This window comes from Erythranthe guttata, chromosome 2, assembly GCF_056151865.1.
Source record: "Erythranthe guttata isolate IM_541 chromosome 2, IM_541, whole genome shotgun sequence".
Classification (NCBI taxonomy): Eukaryota; Viridiplantae; Streptophyta; class Magnoliopsida; order Lamiales; family Phrymaceae; genus Erythranthe; species Erythranthe guttata.
Window position 1 is genome coordinate 4,884,402 of NC_142534.1, and position 11,986 is coordinate 4,896,387.

The 11,986-nt window shown below is 34.0% G+C and overlaps 2 protein-coding genes across 3 annotated transcripts; one reads left to right on the forward strand and one right to left on the reverse strand.

Annotated features, from left to right (window-relative positions):
* The first annotated feature begins 8,045 nt into the window (after positions 1–8,045).
* Positions 8,046–9,981, forward strand: LOC105978150 (anaphase-promoting complex subunit 13). Of its 2 annotated transcripts, XM_013003571.2 has the most exons (4): positions 8,046–8,168; positions 8,278–8,387; positions 8,461–8,514; positions 9,760–9,981. In XM_013003571.2, exons 2-4 carry the CDS (start codon positions 8,312–8,314, stop codon positions 9,819–9,821), a joined length of 192 nt encoding a protein of 63 aa, XP_012859025.1. In that variant the 5' UTR covers positions 8,046–8,168; positions 8,278–8,311; the 3' UTR covers positions 9,822–9,981. The 2 variants fall into 2 exon arrangements, with proteins under 2 accessions (XP_012859025.1, XP_012859024.1); XM_013003570.2 differs by lacking the exon at positions 8,046–8,168 and having other exon boundaries at positions 8,175–8,387.
* Positions 9,938–11,777, reverse strand: LOC105978119 (putative inorganic phosphate transporter 1-3). Its single transcript, XM_013003534.2, has one exon. The coding sequence runs from the start codon at positions 11,720–11,722 to the stop codon at positions 10,133–10,135; it is 1,590 nt and encodes a 529-aa protein (XP_012858988.1). The 5' UTR covers positions 11,723–11,777; the 3' UTR covers positions 9,938–10,132.
* Between the last annotated feature and the right edge of the window lie 209 nt (positions 11,778–11,986).

Sequence of the window (11,986 nt, forward strand, 5' to 3'; positions counted from 1 at the left end):
TGTATAATTATGGATTCAAATATAAAATAACCATATATTATATTTTCATTGACAATATAATAATATCTCAATTTAATTTGTTGATCCCACAATATTCCCTAGTGGGGCCGAAGAAGGGTTTGTTTCTTTGAAGTGGACATTTGAACCAAATATTCCTCAGCTTAACTAATAAACCTGTCAAATTGGACTAATCATCATTAATCTAACCTATGTTTAAAGACATAGAAATAGTTAGATATTTCTATTGTAGCCAATTATCAATAATTAAAAATAAAAGATATTTCTTCTCTCCAAGAAAATCATATCCTTTTAATCTTCAATATGATAACAATCATTGCACATGTCATACATATATTCCTTATATTCCCTCCAATATAAATACAAAAAAACATCACAAAATATTATTGAGCTGGTGAATATGATGGCCATGTGTTACTATGGAATAATAATAGCATCTACACCTTCAAGCAAAACAACAAAAAGACACATCAACTTATTACTTTAATATTATCACCCCTATTAGCACTAGCGGAGCCAGAATTTTAAGTCTGTTAGAGTCGACTGCATTAATTTTTTTGTAAGGCGGGCTATTAATGTTATTATATCAATTTTTTTTTTGAAATTTTTATATAAAATAATAAGGATTTGAAAAATATTGGGGGTCATGGCCCCCTATTAGTCCCTATGAATACAATGCAATGTAGTATAATATGATGTTAGCCATGTGTTGAAAGGAATCCAAACCTGGCAAGTTTTATCCCTTTCCAAAAAAAAAAAAAAAAAAAAAACTAGTGTTTGTTTGAAATAATTGGGTGAAAAAGATTCTCCATGTGCTTCCCTCCTCAACCTATTTTTCTATATAAATATCATCATTAATTCTATATATATGAACACTCCACACATTCAAGAAATTAACCCCCGCCCTCTCCGTTTTTCGTGGTAATTAAGAAAAAGTATTCAATAAAATAGCCATTTAATTATGAATTATAAACAGATACTGCGAACGGAATTTCAAGATTCAGCCAAATACGAGAGGCTCGTCAGCAGAAGAAGCGACGAGAAGACGAATACAATTAGGGCAAGGCGGCTCATGTGCACGAAGAAAGTTCATGGAAGAGTTAAATTAGGGGTTAAGCTGTCGCGCTCGAGGAAGGTGAATTGGAAGCCGTTTTCGATTATGTTTATGTTGCCGAAGAAGATTGCTAAGATTTATGGTTGCTTTGTGAAGAGGATGAAGATGGATGAAGCTTTTCCCGCCATTATCTTCTCCTGTCAGTGGGGCCTACCCATTCTTTCTCATTCATATCTGATCAACAGCAGATAGAAGAATTAGACAATTGCATTAATAATTGCAGGATTAATTTGGACACTGGTTTTTAGTGCAATTGATTTGTACAACAATTCTTGAGTTTCAAATATGATAATATATTTATTCTCATTGGGATTCATAATTATTTCATGTAATTTCTACTAGAAATTTTGAGCTCATTTAACATGAAATTCAAATGTTTCTCAATTTTCAGCAAACTACATTAATCATTTTAATTAAGGTTTACTTTGTTGGATACTAATAGCATCTCCGATCGGTCGTTATATCGCCATTTTTTTTATCTAATTTATGTATTTTTATCCTCCAACCCGAAATTCCTATATCACCATTACACCTAAATTATGGAGATTTGGTTTTAGACTCCCACCGTGGTCAACCCCATATCACCATATACTCAAATCCTATTTTTCCACCAAATCTTTTGGTGAATGAATTTTCATCTCCCACCGATCCACCATTTTCCTATTTTTCCTACCAAATATAGAGGTGAAAATAGGATTTGGTGTAATTAACACCATTTTATTAAGTAGTATATAAAATAACGTTTTTAACTAATTGCACCTGATTACCAACTTAATAGCATATTTATCGTAAATACATTGGTGTTAATTACTAAATTAGTTTTTAAAATATAAACACATTTGTTATTACTAATAAAAACATTAATTCTAATAATATAAATATGCTTATTTTTAGTTAATTTATATATTTTTTTGGTATTAATATTTATTAGTTCATTTTTTTTTACTTAACTAATAAGTTAAATGCAAAAAACCCCCTGTGTTAATCCTAAAGACCAAACCCCCGGGATAAAAAAAGTGACAAAAACCCCCCTAATAAGTGTTCAAACATGCACACTCGACCCATTTTATTTTTATCCGTTGACTGTTCGTGAAAAGACAAATACACCCTCAGATGAATCTGTCCAACATCTAAATTTTTATGACCCAAATGAAGTTTATACAATTTTCAATTCAGTCCCTAATATTTTCAATTAAGCCATCTTCCCCAAATGAAAAAAACACACAGACACACAAATACACACACTTTGATTTTAATTTCTCTGGGCACCTCACCCCACCCCACCACTGCCTTCGCCGGCTCCGTTCATGGACCGAAACCCCTCTCCGGCGACCAACCAAGCAGCCACGTCACCGTACGGATGCATCCACGTATCATCTTCTCCGGCAACAAACTCCCTCTCAACTCAAAATTTCTTACGAAATTATTTCAAGAAAAATAAAAATCCACAAGTTTCTTCGGTTTCCCCAAAACTGGAGTATAACTTCAGATACGCATTCCCGTTTGCCATTACCGTGGTTATGGAAGGTGGGTGGTTTTTATGGAGTGGGGCAGTTTGGGTAGCAGGGGAGGGCTGGGGCATTATGATATTTTCAATTTTTTTTTTCTTTTTAAATTATTTAAATATAATTTATATTTTTTTCATTTTGTTTTTGAATTTAAATATTATTACAAATTCACCAATAGTTTAATTGTTTTATGAGTGTAGAATCAGAGGGGTAAATTTTCTTTTTACGCACAAAATGTATAAAAATCGCACAAGTAGTCGCACATTGGGCGAGTGAATGGCACGCACAAAAGTTAGGGGGGTGTATGACTTTGACTATTGATTACAGGGGGATTTTTGTCACTTTTTTTATCCTAGGGGGTTTTTTGGTCTTTAAGATTAACACAGGGGGGTTTTTTGCATTTAACTCCTTAACTAATACACTAATTGCTATTAATAAAATATAATAAGCAACAATAGAATGATAAACGAAACACAATTTAATTGATGAAATACATGACGAGACATTTAAATTGAAAACATAATTTTTAAATTATATAGTTAAAAAAAATTTCTTACTTAACATTGGATCTATAATTAATATTTATGAAATAAAACATAATGAAATTACGTTTAATATTAGATTTATAATTTTGGGGCATATATGGTAAAATGCCATTGGAGACCAAACTAAATCCCATTTTCTATAAGTGGTGAAATTGTGAAATATTATTATTTTAATATTTGGTCTAAATTTCGGTGAAACCAATTGGAGACCAAAAACACATTTTTTCCACCAAAAATGGTGGAAGGGTAAAATATTGGTGTACTACCGGTGGGAGATGAACCCATTTTTTCATCACAAAAAATAGGATTTTGTGAAAATATGGTGAAACCGGTTGAAGATGCTTTAACGAGTAAGTAGTAACCACAAAAATAACCCTTCCAAAAATAATTAGAGAAAACCCCCTTAACTAATATCCACCCATGTGATAATTTTATAATTCCAAAACTACCCTTAATTGTCTATTATACTCTTTCAAAACACTAATCTTATTTTTATTTTTTCATCCGCCGTTTTCAACGTTCCAGCTTTTCTCTTCTTCTCTCTTTTCTCATCTTCTATGTTTTCTCTTCTTCTTTTTTTTCCTCTATTTTCTCCGGCAATCTTCTCCGCCGCTGCCGCCGTCGCTGCCGGAAGATGGAGAAAGAAAGAAGAGGAAGCACCCATCAAATATTATAAATGATTTTGATAGCGATTCTGAATTTGAATGTCAGGATTGCTACATCGGAGACGAAAAGAGGTAAGATTGTCGTTTTGTCGCCGGAATTGGATTTTGATGGGTGGTGGTTCTGCTTTGGTTGGTGGTGCGAGTTGTGATTTTATTTATTTATTTGTAATAAAAACCGTCACAATGTCAAAGTAAGGTGGTGATGGTGTGTTGTAGCAGCTGTGTGGTGACGATGGAGAGACAACTTTAGGGTTTTTTGGTGGATTTGGCGGAGGACGGCGCCTGTATAGAATTTCGCGCATGCTGAAACATTAATCGACTATGTACATGTTCATAGTCGATTAAGCTAATCGACTATGCCCTCGTAGTCGATTAAGGTTCATCGACTCCAATTTTTTTTTTTTTTGATTTTTTGTTTATTGATTCCAATTATATAAGTCATTTATAATGTTTGTATATTTTTTTGTTTTTGTAATATATAGTTGATTTTGCATTTTTTCGCACTTGTGATTTGTTATTTTTAGTAGCAGATTCTTAATCGACTATGCTTCACATCATAGTCAGTTAATGTGCTTCATTGACTCCAATTTTTTATTTTTGTTTGATTTTTTTTTTTTGTTTATTGATTCCAATTGTATAAATTAATTATAATGTTTTTATATTATTTGTTTTTGTAAAATATAGTTGAGTTTGCATGTTTTTAGTTGTGATTTGTTATTTTTAGTAGTTGGTTCTAGGGCTGTGCGTTGGTTGGTTTGGTTAAAAACCAGCCATAAAACCAACCCAACCCATCCAACCAACTTTGGTAAATATTGGGAACCGTTATAGACCCAATTTACATGGGTTGGGTGATGATTGAAAACCAAATTCGTGGGTCGGTTGATGGTTTGGTTGATGGGTCATCCATCTAAATATTTTTTAATTTTTTTTAATATTTTATTAGTTGTCACAACGTTATATCTTTTATAAATTAAATGTGACTAGTTCAACAATATTCAAATAAAAGATTCAAAACATTACGAGCATATGTATTGCAATTAAACATAAATAGTTCAACAATTAATAATCGTGCAAATATTTAGGCTATATGTCTTAAAATTAAAATAGTTCAAATTAGATAATTAGGTTAGATTTATTGTTTTTAGAATTTTGGTCAATATTAAAAAAATTAATAAATGTAATATAAAATAGAAATTTGAAATTAAAAATATTAAACATTTTAAATAAAATTAATAAATAAAGTTGGTTGGCCGATATTACCCGATTAACCAACTTTTTAGCATATTAGAAACCATTATCGACCCAACTATACATGGGTTGGTTGACATTATCGACCCAACTTAAATGGGTCGGTTGATGGTTGATTAACCATCACAAATTATGGGTCGAAAATGGGTTAGTTGGTGGTTAAAACCGATCCATGCACAACCCTAGTTGGTTCCTTAATCGACTATAGTTTATCATAGTCGATTTAATACGCTTCATAATCGATTAACATATCTGATAGAGAAAAAAAGTTAAAAACGAAAAAAAAAGTTTTTAAAAAAATAAAAAAAAAATAAAAAAAAAAAATAATAATAATAATAATAATAATAATAATAATAATAATAATAATAATAATAATAATAATAATAATAATAATAATAATAATAATAAATTAATAATAATAATAATACAATAATAATAATATAAGAAAAAGAAAAAACGAGAGAGAGACACGGCTGGGTCATGGGGATAATGGGCTGATGGATCATGGGATAGTTGATGGATCATGGGGATGTGTAAGGTAGATGGACATAAATGGGAAAATTGGTGGCTAAAATTTGGAGTGGATTTTTGTCAAATAATGTAAAATAGTTTGGGCCTTTCTCTATTAAAAGAAGTATTAAGGGGTTATATAACTTCAGTTAATTACTTAATTATAATTCTACCTTAACTCTTATAGTTTTTATGTTAGGTTAATTACTTAATTATGAATTGAATGCATTTATCGATATATAAAAAGGAAAAGAAATTAGAAAAACAAATCCAAAATCCAAGTGAAACACAAATATCTGAAGTTGAACTAGGCACGTAAGTCCTAAATCTAATGAGACACAAACTCTATTAATGCACCCTCTATTTATAGTTCACCTATTAACCCAAACATCTTCACATAAACTAATCCAATCTAATTAGAAGTATATCCGATTGATTAATCAATTAATAATTATAGTTACGGTGAGCCACGGCGGCGTTCTGGCGACTCTGGATTCGTCGAAAACGTAATGGTACCACTACAAAGCCCACCAAACTCCTCGGCCGTATCTACTACCAACTCCCCGGCTCCTCCAAACCAGGTGTCCTCCCTCCTGCCACCGCCGCCGCCAATCAACGGTGTTGCCCTTTGCGTCACCCTCCTCGGTCAGCTCTTCTTCGGTGCCGAGGAGTTTGGTGATGAGGGAGATGCGGAACAAGTCATACGCGTCGGTGAAGAAACCCATGCCGAAGATAATGACGGCTTTGTAGTGGGACCGTTGCGTTTTCGACGAATCCAGAGTCGCCAAAACGCCGCCGTTGCTCGCCATAACTATAACTATTAATTAATCGGAGATGATTCTAATTGATTGGATTAGTGTGTGGAGAGGTTTGGACTTTAGGTTAATATGTGAACTATATATAGAGGATGAGAAGATTGTGTGATGAATACCAACTCACCTTTTTTATGGTTTTTTTTGTGTGATGAAAACCAACTCAACTTTTTTTATGGTTTTTTTTGTGTGATGAAAACCAACTGAATTCGAAAATTTCAAATCGTGATTCGATGATGTGAAGTTAGATCTAATGGTGAATTTCAGATCTGGAACCGGTGGTGTTTGATTTGTATATATTTACTGTATTTATCAAAAAAAAAATACCAAATTTACTATGAAGATCTGTGAACAATTAATATTAAAATTATTTTTTTTGGATTAATTTTATTTTTTATTTTGTTTGATTCTTATCTTGTTCATTTTTTTTATAAATCATACGCAATATATTTTTTGTATTTATTTGAAGATGATTCGAAATGCCTCAAGTGTGAGAGATTTGTTTGTCTGTAGTAGAAATTTAATCAGTAGAGATTATTTAGATGGGTGATTTTGGGCAGATGAATATACAGTTATATATAGTCATATACAGTCATATGTAGTCATGTATAGTCATGGCTACATATAATTATACATGAGTATATGACTTGTAATATACTATAGTCATTTGTTGCTATTGACATGACAACTCAAAAGTGCCACTTTGGTATAAATGTTTTATTCTTTATTATCCTAATGCATGAGAGTTGTGTTGCCAATATATATATATATATATATATATATATATATATATATATATATATATATATATATATATATATATATATATATATAACATTTATTTCACACTGATGTTTGTTTGCAGTCTCTTAAGAGTTTTTAGTATATCTTTTTCAATTCAGTGCATGTTTACTTTCTTCTCCAATATTCAATATTCAATATTCAATATTCAATCTTTATATAGTTGAGGGAGTTGGTTGTAATTAATCAAACATGAGGGGTTTTTTGTACTTTGTGTGTACCTTAGGGAGCTGGCCGTAATTTTTAAACATGGTTGTTAAATCGCAAATCGGACCGAATGTTATTTGGCCACATGATTGTTTTGATACTTTTTACTAGAAAATACTAGTAAAATTTTATTATTTTAATTCTAAATTTGTTTTTATTTATTTGTGATAATTCTTTATAATTATTTGATACTATTTCAAATTATATGCCGAAGTTATTTTGTGATAAAAAAAAAAGGATTTTTTTAATCGTAAAAAATCGTATACATAGAATTTTGATTTTGATTCGTATTGAACATATATTTCAAAGATTTAAATTAATAAGTTTAAAACTCAAAAAAAATTAGTGAATCGAACTCGTAAACTTCTAAAACTTATTTTTAAATAATAGGATGGGTATGCCATACCATACAAATTATAATAAAATGACAAATTACAGTCACCCGCTGAGATTAAATTAAATTACGGAAAAAAATCTCTTTTGTTATGTAATTACAACTACCGTCAATTATTGTGTTTTTTTTAGGAAAAAACTTCTTCGGTGAGCAAATTTGACGCCATAAAGTTAGAGGTGAAAAACAACACATAGTTGTAATTACTCAAACATGAGGGCTCGTTTTTTAATTTAACTTCGACTATAATAAAAAAAAAAAAAATTAAAAAAAATCATCATTTGGCCTGGAATCAAAAGCTCAATAATTGGGAACAATAGTTTCAAAAAACTCTATCAAATTTTTTGAGGTTTGTTTTGCACATTGAAATTCATCGACTTCCCCCCTGCAAAAAGTTTCCAAATCAAGAAATAATATTGTGCAATTAGGGTTTTAAACGAGCAAATTTTTTTTTTCAGATTTGTGTGGAAGAAGGAAGCAGAGAGAGGATTAATGGCGGACTTGAGCTTGGGCATCCTCATTGATATTTTGGATGACGAATGGATGAGGGATACTCTTCCAGATGACGGTACTTCCCCTTTTTTTTTTTTTTTTTTTTTTTATTATTTCTCTCTTTTTTTTTTCTTATTTATTTATTTCAGATCTTCCATTGCCTCCTGTGCTTACTTCCAGGACCGACGAAACTGAAGAATCAAGTATGTTCTTTTTTAAATAAAAATCTATTCTTTACTTAATTGCGATTGTTTATCTCTCATATGTTAATTTGTGCTCAAAGTTTGAGCTTTCTAGATGTTGAAAAAAAATTAGGTTAAATTTGGATTGGGGGAAAAGTATTTGAAGCTAAGGTATGAAGAACTGCTCTGAAACTATGTGATTCTTAAGCCCAGGGTAATGCTTGAAAAATAACTCGAAATTGTTAATTTTATGGATTTTAATTGCATAATAACTAAGGGCAAATTACGGCCGTTAGTTTAAATTACGAAAAAACCTCCATTGTTTGGATAATTACGAAAAAAACCCTCAGTTAGTCGGTAAATTTGACACTGTAAGGGTGGAGGTGGATGTGCAAGACTATACATAATTCACCTATACATAATTCAGGGGTGGTTGTAATTACCCAAACAAGAGAGGTTTTTCTTTTTTCCTTTTTTTTTTTTTTTTTTTTTTTTTTTTTTGTAATTTGACCTTACATCAGGGGTGTTGGCTGTAATTTGCCCTATAACTAAACATTATCGACACAAATTCAATGTAGTTGTGACTTCATAATCCTTAGCTCCAGTTAGTTTATTATTCAAATGCTAAAAGTTTTAGAAATTACTTAATAGTTTCTTATAATTCATCTCTGTATCGGGATGCAAACAGTTCGATTTGCCACTTGGTCGAGCACGTATATGTATGATAATGTGCTGAAATATAACTTTAGATTTCACAATTTGATAGTGATTCGATTCATTTTGTTTTAAGAGCAAACAAGACGAGACTTTGTAAGAGTTTGAATTGTAAACATTTCGAAAGAACGACTCCTGTTTCAGGTGTAGCAGCATTCGACTCACGATTCTCGACCCTATATTCTATACACTTCATTGTAGAATCTATACTTGTCGTCTTTTAGGATTAACTTCTTAATACAGTTAAACTTCTATAAATTAATACAGTCAGGACTAGAGAAATTTTATTAATTTAGTACATTTTTACCGAGCCGGGACCGAAAGAAATTATTATTTAAGCCAGGTTATTAATTTATCGAGTACTAATTTATCGATGTTCTACTGTATTGGGACTTTGAACATGAAAATTTATTACTCTCATTCGTCGTATTGTTTATATTTCTCAACTATATGACTAGTCGTTCGATATTGTTTTCGTTGTGTATTTGCTTTCGGTTTTTTCTTGGTTCTAAGTTTCGTTGCTTGTGATGATGAATGTGTTTGTGTTCTCAGACCAGGAAACTCCACAAGTCGAGGCTGACACCTGGCACGATCTCGCCTTAAGCAACCAATGAGGTTTCCGATAATTAGAAGATATGGTGTACCTGTCTTAATTACGGAGATTAATTTTCCGAGTTCTCGCATTCATCGATTTGCCAAGGATCCTTTATATGTGAACTACATTTGCTAGTTTTGTCTTCTCCAAAAAGTAAATTAAATTTTAAAACGATCAAATATATTTGTACTTGAGGAAAATAGACAACTGAAACGATCCAAAACCAAATAAAAAAAAAAAAAAAGAAAAACCAGCCAACCAATCTACAATATAAACCCTAATTAATAGATTATATATGACTAAATTAATAGATTATATATGACTCCGATCTTAAACAGACTCTACCATTGAAGACTTTTGGTGATCTTGTTGTTCTTCTTGTTCTTCTTCATCGTCTCTTGACATTTCTTCAAGCGATCTTCCTTTCGCCTCCGGCACTAAAAACGTGCACAGCAATCCAAGCACATTTATTCCCGATAGAATGAACAACGAGTTCCTTATCCCGATTCCAGCTGGGTACCCTGCATCTGTCTTACTCTTGTCTTGATTCTGCGCCGCGTACAAGAATCCAAAAGCTCCGACAATCGCTCCCGCCTTCCCCGCTGCAGCCGATATCCCGTGGCAAGTCGATCGGAGCCTGGCCGGGAATATCTCCGCCGGCACAATAAATGTGGTGCTGTTCGGCCCGAAATTGGCAAAGAAGAAAGTCAAACCGTACATTATCAGAAACCCGGCTTTGTTAAGAGTCCAGTGGTGGTACGGAATCGCCAGAGCTAACATGAACACCGTCATGAAGAAGAAGCCCATTATTTGGATAATGAATCTTCCTATTCTGTCGATGAGAAGTACGGTCACCCAATAACCTGGTACCGTGCCGCAGAATGCGATCAAGAATTGGGCGAACGAGATCTTGAATAGTTCGTCGAGTGCGCTCATGGTTTTGGCAGGGGGCAGCCACCCCACTGCGCTGAATATCTCCTTCTGGAATAGGTTCTGGCTGTAGTATGCCACGTCCACGAAGAACCACGTGCTTGCCGTTCCGATCAAGTGGAGCCCGTGCCTTCGTAGGAATTCTTTCGAAAATAGCCCGAATTTTGTTTTATTAGACTTCGTTTCTTGAATGGTGATTTCTACTTGCATGACTTTCTCCATGTCCTTGCGTGCCTTCTCCGCGTTGTTGGCCACTAGGGCGGTGTACCTGGCGGTTTCCGGCAACTTCATCCTCCAGTAATACGAAAGCACCGCCGGTAGAGCCCCTAGCATGAGTACGATCCGCCACACGTAGTCCGCCTCAGGCGGTGTGGACCCCACAGCATCAACCGAGTAAGGCGGCGCGTGATAGAGAGAACGGAAAATAGCGGAAATCCCCATGCCGACGAGACCGCCGCTGAGAATTCCGAAACCCTGCATGGCGAAAACAGCGGCGATGAAAGATCCGCGGGTCTTCTTGTTGGCGTACTCGGCCATGATGGTGGCGGAGAGAGGGTAATCACCGCCGATGCCAAACCCTAGCCAGAACCTAAAGAAACAAAGGGTGGTCATAACGGCTTTAGGGGAGCTGCCGAAGGAAAGGCCGGAGGCGATGGAAGAGAGAGCCATGAGGAATAGAGTGATCCCGTATACTTTCTTGCGTCCAAATCTATCGCCGAGGAGCCCGAAGAAGAGCTGGCCGAGGAGGGTGCCGCAAAGGGCAACACCGTTGATGGCGGCGGCGGTGGCAGGAGGGAGGACTCCAGGTTTGGAGGAGCCGGGGACGTGGTAGTAGATACGGCCGAGGAGTTTGGTGATGAGGGAGATGCAGAACAAGTCATAGGCGTCGGTGAAGAAACCCATGCCGGAGATAATGACGGCTTTGTAGTGGTACCATTGCGTTTTCGACGAATCTAGAGTCGCCAGAACGCCGCCGTGGCTCTCCGCCATAACTATAATTATTAATTAATTAATCGGAGATGATTGTAATTGATTGGATTAGTTTATGTAGAGAGGTTTGGGTTAATAGGTGAAGTATATATAGAGAGAGGGTGAATTAATAGAGTTTGTGTTTCACTACATTTAGGACTTTAGTCTTACGTGCAATCTGAGAAGTTTGTCTTTCACTAAGATTAGGATTTGTGTTTTTGTTTTCCTTTGTTTCTTTTATCGATACATGCATACATAATTACATAATTAACCAAACATAAAGCA